General features: G+C 40.0%; 2 protein-coding genes, 1 long non-coding RNA gene and 1 other non-coding gene across 10 annotated transcripts in view; 1 reads left to right on the plus strand and 3 right to left on the minus strand.

Annotated features, from left to right (window-relative positions):
- The window catches only part of SLC16A12 (solute carrier family 16 member 12), a 41396-nt gene extending 29716 nt beyond the window's left edge, over nucleotides 1–11680 (minus strand). For 2 of the 5 annotated variants that reach the window (XM_030276052.4, XM_072931098.1), the window contains exon 1: nucleotides 10–1462. The gene's annotated coding sequence lies outside the window, so the exon portion shown is untranslated. Of the gene's footprint in view, nucleotides 1–9; nucleotides 1463–1738; nucleotides 2297–2322 lie in introns of those variants that run through there. The other 3 variants (XM_072931103.1, XM_072931102.1, XM_072931101.1) reach the window with 3 other exon arrangements.
- On the plus strand, nucleotides 1481–11889 carry LOC140684442 (uncharacterized). Its single transcript, XR_012056709.1, has 3 exons — nucleotides 1481–1699; nucleotides 5882–5986; nucleotides 11678–11889. It is a non-coding gene; the product is annotated as an uncharacterized lncRNA (long non-coding RNA).
- PANK1 (pantothenate kinase 1) overlaps nucleotides 11868–18707 on the minus strand; it is a 40656-nt gene continuing 33816 nt past the window's right edge. For all 3 annotated transcript variants that reach the window (XM_072931104.1, XM_030276057.4, XM_030276058.4), the window contains 2 exons: nucleotides 13979–14104; nucleotides 11868–13357 (listed from right to left, as the gene is read on the minus strand). In XM_072931104.1, coding sequence (XP_072787205.1) covers nucleotides 13298–13357; nucleotides 13979–14104 — 186 coding nt within the window. In that variant the 3' untranslated portion in view covers nucleotides 11868–13297. The remainder of the gene's footprint in view (nucleotides 13358–13978; nucleotides 14105–18707) is intronic.
- Nucleotides 16956–17028, minus strand: MIR107 (microRNA mir-107). The gene has a single exon (NR_049081.1). It is a non-coding gene; the product is annotated as a microRNA mir-107 (primary transcript).

Consider the following 18707-nt stretch of genomic DNA (forward strand, 5'->3'; position numbering starts at 1 on the left):
AGCCCTTACCTCCTGCTCACTGCCACGTGTTCCTTCCTTTCAGGCCACCTTCTCAGCCCTTGACACAGCAGCCACACAGTCAGATAGATCAGGGTAAAAAGTTAAGAAAAAAAAGGAAGAAAAGGTGCTTTTGAACCCAGTGCAGCCCCCCCAAGAGCCCCACAAACAGTTGTGCTAGTCCGGCTCAGAGGGTGGCAGGGGGCTGCTTACGCAAGCACGGTTCTCTCAGGAAACACATGCCAAATCTCTCCCTCAGGAAGCAATTGTGTTTGCACCAAAGCATCTGAAAAATCTTCCCCCCCTGTGCCCGGGCTGTTGGACCTTGGCCTGGGAATATGGATCCGGAAGGGATCCCTGGGGGTGTCCTCGTCCCTTCCTCGCAGCTGCAGACAAGAACCAGCTCAGCAAATCCAGCCAGTGCCGAGCCTGGGCTGCAGCAAGGCAGCTCTCAGGTGAACGGTGCACAGCTTGAAGCTGAAGGGAATGTGCAAGCTGGGGCAAAAAGAAAGTTCCTGAGGTTTCCCCTGTTTACATATCAGCTGAATCAATTCTGATAAAGCCTTGTAAAATCAAATTACACATTGGGCTATATTGTTTTTCATCATCACTTTCTACCTTCAGGTGAAGGCAAAAGTTAATGATTGAATTTTAAAGTAATTAATTTGGAAAGCCCTTAGGGAAGCCCAGAGAAACCTTCCATTAAAATACAGCTTCTGTTACACTGCTGCAAAAAATGGAAAAGTAAACATTAAATACAATGCAACTGAAAAAAAAAATATTAAACAAGAACAAATTATGAGATATATAGCACTAACAAAAATACAAAGACAGTTAACAGCTAATGATTTGAGGTGAGCAATAACATTGCCCTAAATGAGGCATAATAGAATCACTCTGAGGAAAATGCAATCCTGTTTCACTTCATTAAGTTTCATGTTATCCTCCAGCTTCCCAGCACTAACAGAAACGTTTCCTCATTGCCATTGTAGGAGTGGATTTACAACAACAGACTCAGCTGTGCCAACCAGCTTGTTAACTTAATGAAATCAATTCAGTCAGAATCCTATCACAAAAAACCAATTTCCTCCCAAATACCTAATTAACAACTTTCTGATAATTTGCCGCTCATTTAGAATAGGTCGATACATGACGGGCAAATAATCAGAAAGTTCAAAATAAAAATAATACTCACTGTATCTTTTGGCTTCTTTTTTTCATTGAATCGATTCCCTGAATTTAGTCAGCCTGTGTAAACACACAATTTCCTACAAGACACATACAACTTAGCCCGAGTCTATTACTGCACACCTGGTTGTCCTACAAGAATCCTCCTGGAAATACACTGTGTTAATATCCCAGAAGAAATATCCAGGCTGACCAGGACACGGATCGCTGTGATTTAGCTACTCCCCAGCTCACTGTGCCTGCGGCAGGCCAGAGGGCAGCTCTGCAGCGGCATGGAGCAGCCTGTGCCTCGGGTTTCGGAGCGCTTTGGGGAGCCGTGAGCACACACAAACACGCGAACAGAAACACGCACAAACACACACAAATACACACAAACAAACACACAAACAAACACACACACAAACAAAAACACAAACACAAAGCCGTGCGCGGGCATCCCGGTGACAGCCGCGCGTCCGCACGCACGGGGACGGCACAGGGCGCAGCACTGCCGCTCACACCTGCCTCGGAACAGGTACGTTTGTTCTGCGTATGCAACAGAAATAAAACATACCTGAGCTTCCTCGTACCATCCAGCAACTTGAACCGCTGTTTATCCTTAAACGCTGTTTATCTGACTAGCATCTTACCTACCAACAGCTTATACATACATACATACATACGTACATATATATATATATATGCACGTATATACAGTTCTGTCATTAAATACTGGCGTTTTATTGATTTTTTTTCATGTTTCCGCAGTTGTAAGGCTCACGACACAGGCAGGGCACGAAAGCGACTCGGCTGCAGCCGCACCGCCGGGGAGCCGCGCTGCCCGCCCGGCCCTCTGTCCCCGCTCTGTCCCCGCTCTGTCCCCGCTCTGTCCCCCTCGCTGCCGCCGGGCCCGCAGCCCCACGCCCTACCTGCAGGCTGCAGGCTGCGCCCGGGAGGAGCCCGCGGCCGCCCGTGCACTGCCCGGGGGGCGGTGGCTCCGCGGGCCGGGATGGTGAGCCCGCGGTCCCCGGTGCGGGAACAGGGAAGCGGCTGCTCCCTTTCGGCTCTGCCCCGTCCCGGTGCAGGGGCAGCCAGCGGCTGCTCGCTTTCGGCTCTGCCCCGTCCCCGCGGGTTTGCCCGGCCGCCCCGCTCGCCCACCTGGCCGCTGGCTGCCCCTCCCCGCAGCGGGGCCCCGCCGAGCGTGCACTCGCCCGGCTCCGTTCACTGTTATTGGCGGCAGCCGGAGTCCCTCCTTCGTGGCACCTTCACCAGCACCAAAAAGCGCGTCTCAGCAGTGCCACGGGAGCTTTCACCGCATTAAGAGGGATTTTTTCCTTTCTTCCCATCGAGGCAAAGTCAGTACTGGGATTTGTGGATCAGTGCTTTCAGGTTTTTTGTAAGTTATTTTGAATGGTTCCCAAGTCAGGCAACATTCAAGAGTGGAAATAACACCAGAACTTGTACATAAGGATGGTCCTTTCTCACACCTACCAGTCCTTCCTGCCCATTAGGGATCATGCTGCTGTTTGGCAGTTTTTAAATTTTCAAACACAGTCCAAAACCCCAGACCAGGGGGAAGGACTCACCGATTTGGACCCTAGACTCTTGGAACAAGTTTCAAATTCCAGCAGCCTTCTGTTTATCCAAGAAAGATAAACTAAGTGGCCTGCTGAATACTGCATGTGTTTTTGGGCAAGATCTGGAAAGCAGCAGGTCTTTGCTCAGAAATGACACTAAACATCCTGTGACACTTTCCATGAGATAAAATGAGATTTTTTTTCTTACCCTTCTTGTTTCCAGAAAAGAGTTGCTTGATCCTTGTCTTTCCCCAGGACCTTGCTGCCTTTCAGTGCGGCTATAAAGAGCAAGTGCAAAGCTGCCAGGAGCGTGGAGGGTGGCAGGGAGCTGTTTGCTTTGCAGGTCTTCAGGATAAGTTCAAGCATACATGATTTGGGTAAGCATGACAGCTTCAGAGCAGATTATTAATTGGAAAAGACTTCGCTTTCTAGATGACTTTAGAACTACTCTGTGCCATACAGCAGCACAAGAGAGCCAGGAGAGACTGATCTTCCCTCTCTTTCTGCACATTGTGGCATGAAGCTGCACACCACCTATGCACATCTTCCCTAGCACCAATACACATGCCCCTGTGGCATGTGGCCCACAGCAGTCCAAGAAAAAAGGTCTAGGTTTTCCCCACCATGCATGTGGCTGATAAAAACTTGTTCTTGAACAGAAAAGCTCTTACCTTGCAGCTCTTACTTTCTTGTTGAGGTTTTAATTTCCCTCCCGCCTCCCTCCCCCCGCCATCTTTTTTTTATGGTTCTTTAATATTTTGGAAAGATTTTTAATCTTACCTGTATTAAACTGTAATTTTTTGGAAAAATTGGAAGATTTACTTTGCCAAAATAGCCTGGTAACATAATTGCAGCAGGCTTTATTTGAGCTGCTTAACACTGCAAGATAAAATTCTGAACAAGGTCTGGCATTAAGCTGCTGATCAAGAGATTGGGAATCTCAACATTGCAGCGAACTTCCTCTGCAAGTCTGGTTGGCAGCACCCCTGTGACAACTCCCCATCAGCAAGGGGAACAGCAGTGGTTATCTGTGTTGGCTACTGACATTTTGACATCTGGCTCAACAACAGGTAATGCTTCTCTGTGGTGTGGAAAGGATATTGTCAGAGCACTACAACACATTGTGCATTGTACATGCCAGGGAAACTCAGACAGGCAGAAAAACCTCTCACGCTCTGCTGACCTGCCCTCGGCACTACAACAACAACTTTAAAACACTTCTGTGCTAATTAATTTTTATATAAATTAATTTTAAGCACCGAAGTGTCAGAAGCTAGCTATCACCAAATTGAAATGCATTACTTCATTTGGTTCTTGGATCAAAACTCTAACACTAATAGAAATACCAGAGTTTGGGTTACACATGTGTTCACACATTCATGACAGGCCTTCTTTTCACACTGATTTCTCTCATGCAAGTTTCAACTGCTGACACCACATAAATGACCAGGGAACAAAAGAAGTCATAGCCTTAATCCTTCCAAAATGGCAAGACAATGAATGTTGCTTTCCCTAGAACTGCAATCAAGATAGGAAAGGAGCACACACCCTCACCTGGAGTGCCTGACCAGGCAAAGAAAACACAACTGGGCAAGGGCTTTTTTTGGTTTGGTTCTTGTGCAAACAAGAATAATTCCTTTACACTCTTTCACACTTTGCAAACTACAAAAGTGAAGTATAACACCATAGAATTCAACATGTAAAAGAAAAGTTTTTGTAGTTTGGAGACTGGTTAGGTGTCATGAAACAGTGGATGAATGGCCTTCCTACACAATGAACGTTCTAAATTTGAACCTTTATATACAAATGCCTGTTAGACACTGAAAACCTCACTGCCCTCCTCTCCCATCTCCCTGGGAGCCAATCAGCCCTGCACTTGCAGCCAGCCAATGTACAGGGACAGGCTGCAATGGCGTGCTCAGAGGAACATTTCCAGATCGGCTCACTAACGTTTGGATCTACAACCTTTGGCATTCTATAGCCAAAGGAACCCATGTTCCCTGGCATCTCTAAAAAATTAAGTCAAAGACTAGGGAAATTACAAGTCCCTGTGGTCTCTTCAGCCCCCTCTCTGTGTCTATAGTCCAAATTTTGCCAATTCCAAGGCAAGAAGGTAAAGTACCCATGCCTTGAGAGCTGAGGCTCCTTTCTGGAGGTGAAGGCAAGCTCTGTTCTTACTGACACACAAGATTTTAGCAAGAGATCAAAAGACTCTGATGCGTTCCTAAAAATATGTGGCTGTGTAATTCGTATATGTAGCCTGGGAAAGAAGAAAGAGGGTATGTAATGTTCTCCTCACTTTTTCATGGACACTAGCAATTCCTGGAACAGAAGACCATCATTCGGCATAAGACCAAAAGATGCATTTAAAACCAGGCAGTTTCTAATGACAATCTAAACTAGATGAGGGTATGCCTTGCTACCTACAGAGTGTATCATCTTCAGAATATTGAGAAATTTTGGCAGAAGCATCCTCTCTTTCTCAATATAAAATAAGTATAGGCAGATCAATACTTAGTTGAACAAGAGGATGATTCATCTCCTTTTACTGATTACTAACTTCCACATTTCAAATCTTTAATCCACGTGTCACGGAAGTCCTTGCTCCAAGCACACACTGGAAGATTTCTGGACACATTTATATGCACGTATTTTAAAAGAGCTGCATTCCAGCTAGCAAGTGCAATCATTTTTTCACTGGATAACACAGATTCATCACTAAAAATGTCCTATGGAAACATAATTTAACAACATTTGGCTGTAGAAATGCAGAAGCTTTTAAAAAACTTATATTCCAAATGACTTGCTTTTGGCAGCCTGCTAGGTTTCCTTGCTAGCAGACTTTATTTTGGTGGAGAAAATGAAATGAAATGTGGACATTTTGAAATTTCACATCAGAAGAAAAACTTAATTAGACATTGGAATTTTTCACAGCATGGGAATAATAAATTTGTATTAGTCTTACTTGGAACCAAGTCTTTGCACAGCTATTCCAGTTCCGTATTCACCAGAAGCTCAGGCTGTTTCAATCCATACAGGAATCTGACACCAAATATAGGCTGTAGCATCTCTCCAGTCTGAGGATACCTAACCATTTTCATCGTTCTACAACGTTTCAGTGCATCATGTTTTTGTTCTAGGTGACAAGTATGGCTTGCTGTGCTCTCAGAAGAAATGGTGTTGGCAGCTTGTCCTGCTCATCATCAACACCCCTGCCTGTAGCAGCTCTTGGGGAAGTGCACAAGGTAAAGAAGGGCGAACTCGGGATCGAGGCCTGAAAGCAGTGCAGGTGGTCTTCATCCTGTTCACAAATCAGTGCACAAAACCAAGTAAAAGAAGATGGCACACCACCATCAATTCTTCACACCTCCACAACACAGAAAACAAGTCCTTTGGCAAGAATTTTCTGCACCTCAGACAAACTTCTGGCTGGTGGTTGCTGCTGCTGGGGCTTTCAGAGAGAGTTCCTACCCAGCCTGGGGTATATTGTGCCCCTGAGCAAGTTTTTGCTCCAGCTCAACTGTAAAATACACAGCTTAATACCTAGGACTACTTTCAATTCAGTTTTTACTACCTAATTGTTGTATTTGTTGTGTTCACAGGCTGGGGGAGAAGCTTCTTTGGTTTAAATTTTAATCCATTACTTTAAATAAAATATTCCCATTGATAGTATCTACAGCAAACATTTACAGAGTTAACAAACACAGAAACTATTGTCGTTCCACACAGAAAGTTACAAGCATCAAAGATTTCTGTTTTCTTTGGAGATGTACCAGATTAGTTCCAGGGGTACTTATGCAACACAGAATCCTACAGATAATTTTTCTCCACCTGTGCTTGGTATATTTTTTCCCCCCATTCATTTGCTTTTTTCTCTGTGAGTTATGCATGTACAGACACAGGCCTAAACCAGAGTTAACTAAAAGAACCTATCTGCTCTGAGTAGCTCAATATTTTGGTAAATATTACACCATTGATTATCCATGGCCTTGCATTTCAGTATCAGCCACGTGGCTGCAAGGCTGCTGCCATCCCAGCACTGCCAGGGCTCAGCATTCCACACCTCAGTGCTCTCCAGCCAGGGCTGCCGACTTTGGAACTGGCAACACAAACTTCATTGACAGATTTCTGATTCAAGCTTGCATCAGTGTTTTCTTGTTTGTGTTTTTAAAAAGTTCTCTGCTGTTCTGCCTTTTTGTGTGTGTCCCAAATTTCCCTTTACTGAGTTGCCAGTCATACACCGCTGCTTTCTAGCACAGCAGGGGAAGTGGGATGCTCAGGGACTGAAAGGGAACTGACTTTGAATTACCTGCTCTCCTCCGGTGGGTCTCTAAGGCAGTAGGCTAGAAAAGGAAGAGCCAGTTCTTACACTTTTGTAAATAAAGATATTTGAATGGCATAACAATCTCCACACAGGACAAACTTTTACAGTGTTTCATGCCCTTAGTCAATGGACTCCAGAGGGAGTAGGAGTATTAGGAAGTATTAGAAGTATTAATAGTAGGAGCTGTATTAGGAACAGCTCTTCTGCTCCTAGACTGATCAAGGGGCTTATCATGCCAGACTTCATGTCTTAGAACTTTATAGTCATGTACATAAAACAAAGCTTTAAGCAAATTCCCATAATGCTGTGAACCAGATGTTCACAAAAACCTCATAAAGGCCTATAATTGCCTTTCAGGTAGGAGAGCTGGAATACAGAGAGATATGTTGCATGGCACCTTAAAAAAATAAAAAAAATCAAGCTCCAAATTGAGGAGGAAAAGATTAGAAATTGAAAAAAGGAGTCTCCTTGACTAAAACTAAGCTGACCTCTATGGTTTGTCCAATGAATAAAAGGTGAATTACACTGCAGGGTTTGGTGCCTTTTCTGCTTAAATTTTTTTATACAATTTCTTACGTGATGAGAGCAACGCGTGGAGAGGAAAGTTAGTTCCTGAATGTTTTCTGCCTTAGCTGTAAAAGGTGTGAAGTGTGTTACAGGTCAGCCCGCAGACACCATCAGGAAGCAGCTTTAGCTTTCCTTGCACTGCTTTTCTCCCTTTTAAGAGGTAAACCAATGATGCTTTGGGGCCACTACACTGCACAGGCAAACCTGCTGGAGAGAAGTTACAAATGTCCTATAATTGAAGAGAAAACTTATTTTCTAAGCTAAAACAGAAGTGACAAACACTGGGAATTTGGGAGTGGTTTTGGTTTATCTTGTAAATACTTCTGGATTTTTTTGTGCACAGCCTTTTGTAGCCAAGTGCAATATGCTGAAAGCTAGCTGGGTAACAGCATGCTCCATGCTTAGGACATAGGAACAGCATGTTTTTGCTTACTTATTCAAATAGCAGTAGGGGTGAGGTGCTCAAAAAACAAAACAATTCTACTAAAAGGAATTAAATTTTTTTAAAGTACACTCAGCATTTTGTGATTCATTTAGACAGCCTGTGAAAATACGAAACTTTATTTGTTTAGGGGTTTTCAATTAATATGCATTATTTCAGTTAAATTTAAAAATCTAAAAAAAGAGCAATTTTCAAAAGAAGAGAGTGTTCTCACTGTTCAAATCAATACCAAAAACAAGGCTTTATCTCCAGGTGAAGCCTTCCAGTCTTTTCAGAGAAGCCTCTCATAGCTTCAGTTGCCTTGTCCACACTACAGGACTGCATTCCACAAAGCAGATGTTCACAGACCACCTTGGCTGGGCTGCCTCCATTGCCTCCTGCTGGCAGCCAGCATGTCAGTGGGGCAGTGCCAGTGGGAGGAGAGAGGGGGCAGATATAGATAACACCACTATCCCAACTCAGAATTACATCTACAGCTTTGTAATGGTTTACTGTCTCACATGGGAATATTTCCATTGCAGTCTCCTAACTGATGCAGCTGTTTTAAAAGCTTGTAGGAAAGCATTCTGGTCAGAATCTTTCCTATGGGCTTGAGATACTAATTTCTTCATCCTTACTGAAACACAGGTATTTCCTCTTCCACTCTTACTTAGCACCTGCATTAAAAACTCCAACAAGCTGAGACCAGCTGTTTTGGTTTTGTGCAATTTGTTAACATTAATGCAAAACAAATCCCCTGAGCAAGTCACAGCACACCAGTGGTCACACCACCTTGTTGCTTGAAGCTCTGATATGTCTGTTGTGACAAAATGCATTATCAAACCAGTGCCTGCCCATTATGAGACTTAATGTAAGCATTGCTCCCAGATGCTTTTGAGGATGCAACAGAAAATCTGTACTCCCTTGCAAGGAAAAGTTCATCTCACCAAAGATTTTAAACCCAAAAAAGCATGCCATTTTGGAAAAAAAATTCCTAACATATTGTATGAGAAAGTGGTAACATGGTTAGCTGAGACCACATCTTCATGGATGGGCATAAATGGGAATCCTGGTAACGGGTAAACCCTACTCTGTATGTGCACTGCCAAGGCTGCTTTGGTACCTCAGCATCTGCTAAAGGGCAAATTCTGCTTTGTATTAAATGCCCAGATTTGCACAAACTTTTAAGTTTGAAAAAAAATGAATGGGTCACCTACTCAAACACCTGGAAAACTACAAAGTTGTCAACTTGGAACGACGCTTCTGAAGGTAGAAGTCCCCTGATCATCACAACAAAATAAGCAAAAGCACTTAAGAACAGGGAATGACACATTGTTTTAAGTAAAACATGATGCCGTTTCATGCTGTTTACCCACCTTCATTCCAGGTACCAAGACACAAAAGAGACTTTTTCATAGCCTGTGTTTCATTTCATTCCAAATTCAAAGACACCTTGTACTTTAAAAACAGAACCCAGTAGAACTCCTCATCTGAGTGGAAACAATCATGTATGTTTATTCTGTCATCAGTTCAACCCCATATGGCTCTCCCATCTCTAAAGTTCTGCTGTGTCCTGCCAAAAATCACTTGCAAGTATCTTGTGACAGTCTAATGGGAACAGAAGTGCTGATAACAGTAAAACACCAGGACAGCTTTGCTGAGGTTGGAATGAACTCCAAGCACCCTACTTGTCCTAGAAGTCAGATTCTTGTACTGCCCCCATGCTAGCCTTCTCCATCAAATCTGATAAATTAAATTCTCTTAGTTGTTTCTCACTCTTCATACAGCATTAGGGATTTCTCCCCAATACTTTTGTCCAAAAAATCTAACTTTAGAACACAGACCTTTCTTCCTATGGGATGTAATTAGACTTTTTTTGTCAAAACCATTTAAAACTGGGCTGTCTTGCTGGTGGTGGGGAGAGAATGAGGAGAGTAGCATGTGATTCAAGAACAAATATTCAAGTGCAAAAGAATAGACTATGAAAATTGAGAGTGATGAGTCTGACTCAGTCTGCTCCAACTTACCTGAATAATTACCTTACCATATTTCAGAAAGAGAAGCTAGATTAACAAAGCTTGGTCTCTTTAATTTATATCAGTACTTTCAACACATACTAAATCTGCAGACTCACTGATCTCCCTTAGGGAAATCTGCTTCTTCAACTTCACCATTTCCAAAACAAGAAAGAATCCAACAAGAAAATCCAAGAATCTGGATATTTCTAGATTCTCAGTAATACTCTTGGATAGTGCTGGAGTTGAACTTTGCTTGCACAAACTTCCAGTTTGTACCAGTTATAGGAGAGGTTTATCTGTGTAGTTGAGCAAGAATGTTTTCAGACTCTTTAGGTATCTCTGGATGAAGTTGGGAACCTTGGGAAACCACTTCCAACAGGTGACTGTAGACAGCAAATGGATACCAAACGCAAGCAGAAAAATTCAACACCAATGCTCTCAGAAATGCCCCAAAGGACTCCTCTGTGACAAAAATATTGTAACAGTGCCAGAAATCAACCACACTGTCATTTTTCCAATACCTTAATTACAGAAGGGAGTCATGAAGGAGAAAACCAAGAGCTGGCATTAGTAGAGGCAGGCAAAGTCTGAAGGTAAAGAAGGAAGTTCCAGTACTAGCAGATTCATATGATGGTACTGACGGGGAAACAGGAAAAAGTAGTAAACTGTAGATTTCAAGGAAACAAAGAAATTAAGCTTTTCTCCCTCAGGAAGGGAAGAATTGAACATACAGTGCTACTTTCCTCTAGTTTTTCCTACTTTGTGACTTTCCACAACTCTCTATCCTAGTTAAAGTCTGCTAATATTTTTTCCCAATCAGGTGTACTCATTTATGTAATCTACAATTCAGAATACTTTTTCTCATTCTTTAACTACAGAAATTCACCTATTAAACGCTTTAAATTTCAAATCAGATTTTTAAGGTAAAGTTCTATTTGTGTTTCTCTTAGAACTGTGATCAACTTACCTGACAGTACCTAGAATCTTAGGGCAAACTTCAGGGCTACCACGATTGTGCTTTTCTTCTTCAACCACACAGCCTCAATTTGTGCATTAAAAGTCCTTATATATTTCCCTGAATGGTGTGCTAGGATTTTTTCAATTTATGTGGATTTTTTGGGTTTTGAGTTTGTTTTTTGGAGAGGACTTCAATCTTAAAAGAACAGCAGGTTTTTCAGATTTTTCCTATTTGTTTACTTATCATTATAGTCTTCCTTCACAATTCCAAATGTGAAGAATGCAAGAACACCAAAGTGACAGACATTCCCATGCCAAATCCCCTTCAAAAACAGACAATGGAGAGAAAGACAGGATCTTTCTCTGAAACAAGCAGTTATGTTGCTGAAGTCGTGCTTCCCTCTACTGGTTAGCATAAGAAGCACAATTACCTACTAACATTCTCAAATTTTCCTTAAAAAACCAAAACAGTGTACAAGTGAATCTTTATTCGCAGGCAAAACATAGCCAATAACCTTAATCAAAGTTTTCTTTTCTTTATTAAAAAAATAGAGGCACTGAGCAGAATCATCTGCACTTATCTCAAACTCAATATTACAGAAATTATCAACTTCAATGTGCTAATATTATCTCCTATTTTTGTTTACAGCCCTTTAAAGTCAACTTCAAGCAGGCAAGAGGCTTCAAAGAATAAAGCTTTGTTATGAAGAGTAAAAACATGTCAAGAACCAAACCATTATCACAGAAATAAATAGCCATGTATGGCACAAAAAAGTGCTATGTATCTCACAAGAAAAGTGCTATGTATGTCATTACTTTCAAGAAATGAATTCCACAGATACATTAAAACTGTCAAAACAGTAGTGGTCTTTATTTCCATCACACAAGTTAACACTTCAGTTAATATTACCATCTTTCAACATTTGGGAGATAAGTAAGTTAATCATTAAAAAAGTGAAATATACCCCTTCCAAAAATATAGTGAATTTTATACTGTCCCTCTGATGAGTCATTTACATTATATGACATCACATACAGTCTCGCAAGACAAAATAATTTATGAATTGTTTTTCAGCCTCTCATATGTGAGCCCTCAAGGTGTCTGAGGAAACCAAGTTTATACATGCTCTGCAGCAACCTAAGTACATGGATTTCAAAGGGATCTCAATTCAACTTGGGAAAACAAATCCAGAGAGGTTCACAAATCCGAAAAGGTAGAAAATACTGTCTTGGAATAAACACTCAAATTTTAGTGTCCTGGAGAGGAAGTTAACACTAGTTTAAAAGCAGAAAATAGTTTAGTCAGTATTTTTCTAATTTTAGTAATTAGGCTTTTAATAATGATGTTATCAGTTGTTTTCAATTAAGAACAAGTTAAAATTTGCAGACTACAGAAAAATAACTGAAGATAATCTCCCTTTCCCATCTAATACCAAGTGCGAATAACATCTTTACTACAGAACTCTTCATGTTGATCAGAGGATTTATTCAGAAACAGATTCTCATTTTAGTGTCAATAATTAAAATGTTAGTTCACAACTTCTTTAGATTTTTTTATTATAAAGAAGAATCAGCCCTGCAGAACCAGTTGGCAGTCTCTCCCTGTTGTAATTCATGACCACTGAAAAATTACAATCTTAAACCCCCTATTGCTAAGAAGCTTCCTCACAGTCCTTTGAAGAAATGCATCTAGCCACAGAATGATTTTCAAATTTATTTTTTTTTTTTGGGGGGGGTGCAGAGAGATGTTAAAGTATCTCATCTAATGAGGAAAGGAAAGGCAAGAAAATCAATGACTAGTTTTCACAGTAAAATGCATCAGCTTTGTAGTTTCATTTGAAACCAAGAACAAATCATGAAACGTCATGAAAATAAGATAAAAAAAATCTCCTAGAGTGATTACTAAATGAAGTTAAAATTACCACACAAATCAGTAAACCCCAGAAGAAAAGCAGATGCCTCATATCACAGGTCCTACATTAAACAGTATCCATTTTTTAAAATAAATCCATAAAATCTGTATGTTTGGCCACTTTGCACATTTTTCCCCTATAAAATACAGTGTACAGAAAAAAAAAATCTCATAATTCCCAGTATGAATTCTGAAATATAAGGTCAAAACTCAGAAATTAAAGATCAGTTAAAAGGATTTTAAATTATTTACAAATCCAGCAGGTAGAACTACCATAATGGCTTCATTTCCATCCTTGTAGTGGCTTTCACTCTTACCCAGTAGCATCTGCAGTAGGAATCTCTTCAGACAGCTTCATCACTGATCGTCTGTCATTTTAAGCATTTCTAGAAGAGCCCCAACAGCTCCAAAATAACCCTTTGAACAAAGGCAAAATAAAACCAAAACCAATCAAATTCCAAAATAAGACATAACATGAACACAAAGTTTTCAGTTCTGTTAAGGCAACTAAAAGAATGTCAGCCCTGCCAAATATTTGCGCTCTCTAAAATATAATTTAGTAAAATCATCCTTAGATAGAAGAAAGGGCCTGATACTGGAAAAAGTCTTTGTAGTTCTCCAAAATTATATAAAAAAAAATAAATTACTAAACCACAATAATGATGCTGTACTGAGGCAGGGCAGTTTCCACTATGGACCTGTCCAGCTGGTAGTCACCTCAAAATTATGCTTAAAAAATGAATTATACTTGAGGTTCTCTTATACCAGCCCACACAAATGAATATTGTTGCTATCAGGGTCAGAAAGCAAAGATGATAAATGGGCAATGTTTAACAACACATGTCATGAGATTAGTGATAAAACCAAGGAGTTAACAAGTAGTACTTTCAAATGAATTTGTAAACTAAGCAACATTTATGAAGAACTTAGCTTGTGTGTTCAATTCAAAGCAATGGCATTTCTCCCCTTTCAAGTTCACCAAAAAGAACTACAAGAATTTTGTACTTACAAATACAAGTTTAACACATATTTCCTTACCTCGTGTTCCAAAAACAGAGCTTTTAGCTGTCCCTTGGACCAATAATCCATAGCATATGCTAGCACCTTCATAGAAATCATATTAATTCTGAGAAAGTTGCCAACAAACACCACCTTATCGATATTCTGTAAAATTGAATTTGAAAAACATACAAGAGAAATTATATTCAGCTACATTATTTGCCTCATTTAGCATGTACCTCTGCCTCTACTATAAAGTTAAACGGGAATTTTAGGTTACATTTAAATACTTCAAACTGAAAAGTCAAAAAATATTGCAGTTAGTGATTGCTAAGTAAGAGACATTGCAAAAGCAGGGAGGTGCAGAGTTTTATTTCAAAGAAAGTGAGAGGCTATTATCATAGATGATCAATTTTTATTTAAAATATTGAATAAATGTCACAACCTTCACAACATGACTCAGATTATGAGTGTTTTGGAGGTGGTGTTTGGTATTTTTAATTTTATATGGCTGCACTGAAGACATCCTTCCCCCCTTGCATGTTAAATGAAGCAAGTTTCCAGAGATCACTGTGATTATTAAATTCAGATGGAGAACCTCTAAAGGGTATGTGACAAGGATTACATTAGAGATGAGAAGGAGCATCTTTCATTATCTATTATCAGGACTGTGACTCCATTTTCAAAAAGCAAGTTAAATGAGGCCAACATAATACTACTTGATATGTATGGCATTCCTTTGTTTCAAAGCTCATTTGAACTCAGTTGTCACAGGAAATTGAGACTTTTTGAACCATCAGCACTAGGTTGCCAGTGAGAAAGCCACAGACTATCCTTACTTGTATGTACATCGCTGCAGTAAGCAGTTCTGTGTGGTGTTTAAACAATGCCCCCAACTATCTTACTAAGGCCAGTTCTGCCTGTTATGCACAAAATAGCACTTGCATTTTGCATTGCTGTACCAGATGATGCTCACCAGACACTAGAACTGGTCTAGAAGATTCAGTGGGAGGCCACATCTGGAGATAAAAGCTTTTACAGGAGTCCTGAAGAGCCCTAGGAATGTATCTTCGAGAGTCTTCTGCAAAAGTTTGCCAAAAAGGCTGCACAGGGGCTAGAATTAGCAAGGGTTACCCCTCTACTTTGATCCAGCTCCATAAAGCCCAACACTTGGCTCTGCAGCAATTCCTGTGCTACAGCCACAGCTGTGCCAGGTCCAGGGCCATTTCTGTGTCACAGCCCAGGGGACATCCCCACTGGAGTGCTGGAGAGCCCATCCCAGCCACCGAACCCATCCACTGGCCTGCGCTGCCTGAGCGAGGAGCAGCCCTGACTGCCCTCCAGCAAACACAGCAGCACAAACTTCACTGGAACCATTTCCCTTCAGCCATCTATCTCTTCAGGCTCTGCAGTCACATCAGCATGCACTCATGCTCAGGAATTTATGAATGAAAATAAGAACTTCTTAAATTTCAAAATGCTGCTATGGAACATGGCCAAGAGCACCCTGCATCCTTGGATAAGGCAGTTTTGTGTCTTAAGCAGCTTCAGACAAAAGAGGGACAAATATGCGACTAAATTATTTCCTGTAATGCCACAGATAAAACTGATTAGAATCCACATTTCAATTTCACATGCATACGATTTTTTCTGAATATAAAATATAAAAACAAAGGTAGTGTTACCAGAAGCAATACCTAACACAGAGTATAAAAATTACTGCAGATTTTGAATCTAAAAGTACTAGTCATATCTATTAGAATAACAGTGTAGACCAGCATGCAAATTTCAACTGTGTTTCAAACATTCCTTGAGTTGACAAGGTGAAAAACTGTATTAATGGAAACTTGCCTAAATTTCTGATCTGAACTAAGGGAGTAGTGTCAATTTACTTTTAAATTGTCCACTGCTGAAACTTTCAAAGCAGAAACCTTAAACTGCTGAAGAGATGGTGGTGACATACTTATTTAAGCTAATTAAATTACAGCATCCTGGAAAAGACATGCCCTCTTTCACTCTGTGGGGTCTTGTTAAATTGTTCAACTACCCTGCAGCAGAAAGCTATAGTATAGCTTTAATATAGCATATTCACAGTATTTACCAATATAATTGAATAGGGAAATCTATATCAATAACACAATAAAAAACCTGCACATATTTTTGCAAGGCAGCTTGCTCAGATGCAAACTTATATGTTCTAAGAAAAGTATAAACCAGGAGATCATTTCCTTTATGCAGTTCTGCTGTGCCTAGGACAGGCCATTTCAAAGGGTCTGTGGCCAAATGGTTCCAGACTATGGAATTTTTCTACCCCACTGCCAATTTTGTGCAAGCAAATTTGCTTTGAAGTTTTGCAGACAGAATATTTCATTTATTCCCCAGCCTCATTTTTTCCTGCACATATGCAAGTCATTTTCAACACAATATTAAAGCTGCAATCATTGGGAAAAACTTATCAAAAGTCATGCTTCAGGGCATAAATTGATTCTGTCAACCTAAAAGTGAGCTTTAACATAACCCTAATCTAATACATACAAGCTCCACAAAAAATATCATATTCAACTGTTTATTTAGCTCTTATTTGAGGATTTGATTAATCAGGCTTGCTGTAAGTCAGAGTATGTCTCCCAAAGGCAATTTAGGTGTCTAGATTATTTAGCAGAGTGATAGCATTCGGGTTTTTTTCCCCAAGAGGAAGCTATCTGAAGATTAGCTTACTTGAAGTGAGACTGCATGTTTTCCTTTTTAATAGTATGCAAAGCAACTAAGTGAAGTTTTCATTCTCTAAAATTACAAAATAATTTACTTCAGGTGTTGGAGAAATTCTGCTTTGACACTGTGAAATGAAGAATATTTAACACATTAATTCACATTTCTCCACCAAATTCTATGGATCACATCAGTTTTTAAGAGGCCTGCCCCCAGAACAAAGATGTTAAGAACTTTTTCACAGCAACTCAGAAGTATTAGTTTAGTAAGCAGCCTGTCTCCTCCTCTGTGGTTCCCTGCTGCAACTCTCCATGCTTTGATAGCCCTGTACAATGCTGCTTGAACTCCATGCCACAAGGCAACACTGTAAAGAAGCTGAAAGCAAAGAGAACACTGAAAGAGAATCATCCTGACTGAAAAGAGTCAAATTGCCAAAAAAAAAAAAGCAAGTCTGTAGCCACTTTTCACAATGAAGGAAGGTTATCAGTGGCATTTGATAATAGGGGCAACACTACAACTTCTGCTGATCAGGTCCTCTAGGGAGGAATATGAGCAAAAAACATAATAATGACATACAAAATTAAAAGAAAATAAAAAATGAACAGCATAGCAGTGCTGAAAAGACTTGGATCCCATGATTGAGGAAAAGATGGCAGATGAAGTTCAAATTAAAGAAGTGAAATGACACAACTGAAAGGGGGAAAGACAAAGACACTTGATTATGCAGACACAATGATAGGCTCCAAATCAGCCACTTTTAAGATGATACCATGGAGGGACTGCTGATGATTTCTTAGAAATTAGTTCCATGCTCACAAAAATGAAATATTATTAACAGTTAGCAAAGGAGCTCTGAACACAAAAATCTATCCATATGTCATCACATAAATTCACTGAATAATTACACTAAATATCATATAAAGAGCTGTTAACTCAATCCTAAAATTACAACCATAAAAAGATCAAAAATACAAAAGGAAGCAGTGCATAAAAGGGCATCTTGTCTTTTTTTTGTAAGGAGACTAAGTATTAGGACCTTTCGTCTGGAAAGACCAGGAGGGAGAAGTAGCAAAGGTTGATTAAAAATCGAATCAAAACCCACACCCACAAAAAGCACTAGTGATTAATTATTTACTATTTCTGATAAAGCCATAAGCTAGATGGGACCCAATAAAGTGATCAGATGGCAGTTAGTGAGTTCCTTGGCTTTGTTTTGTTCAGTTTTTCTGATTCTGTGTGTGTTGTTGATTAAAAATATAAAAGCAGCAGCATTTTTTCTTCTACCAACAGAATGCTGTGCAGCTGAAACATCTATGTATTAAAAAATTATATAAATTCATTATCTGCTCAGAGCAGATAAAAGGTATTAGATAGAAATAATGGTAAAGGATGAAATCTGCAGATAAAAGCAAGGGCCTGAATTTTTGGGTCTGTGGTGGGGTTTGTGTTTGTTTTTGGTTCTTTTTAACTGCTGGAAGCTGTAGTGTATGGATGGAACAATCCATCCCTATTTATCATGCCTAATGCAAAGAATGTAATAAGCATCTGATAGGAGTCTCAGGCAGGAAAATGAACGACATTTTTCTTCTTTCTGACAAAATGCAATTGAACTTGCATCTATCGAAACATTTAATACAATACACAATTTGAACCCATCCTGCTATGGAAACAATCCAAGAAAAATAGTATTCAAAATAAATTCTATCATGCTATAGTAAAACCTGTAAATAACCACAAAGTAACAGAGTAATAATTAGTATTAAAAACATGTTAATATCTATGTGTTACAGCTTGAGAACAAGCAAACACTCCAGGCTGAAATTCAATGCCTCAAAAAGATCTTTACAGACAATTTTTCTCCCCTCTTCCCTAACTTTGAAGCTTGAATAGCCTTACACTTTGCATCAAAGCACACACATAACAAGCCGCAAGACTTATGACATGACATTAAATATATGCATATTTACCAAGGCCAGTGACCCACCTACCACGTCAGCAATTTGCATTTTTGCATCCTGATAATCTCACTATGTTGTTTCTAAAGGTTTTAAGCTCACGG

This window comes from Taeniopygia guttata, chromosome 6 (assembly GCF_048771995.1).
Source record: "Taeniopygia guttata chromosome 6, bTaeGut7.mat, whole genome shotgun sequence".
NCBI lineage: Eukaryota > Metazoa > Chordata > Aves > Passeriformes > Estrildidae > Taeniopygia > Taeniopygia guttata.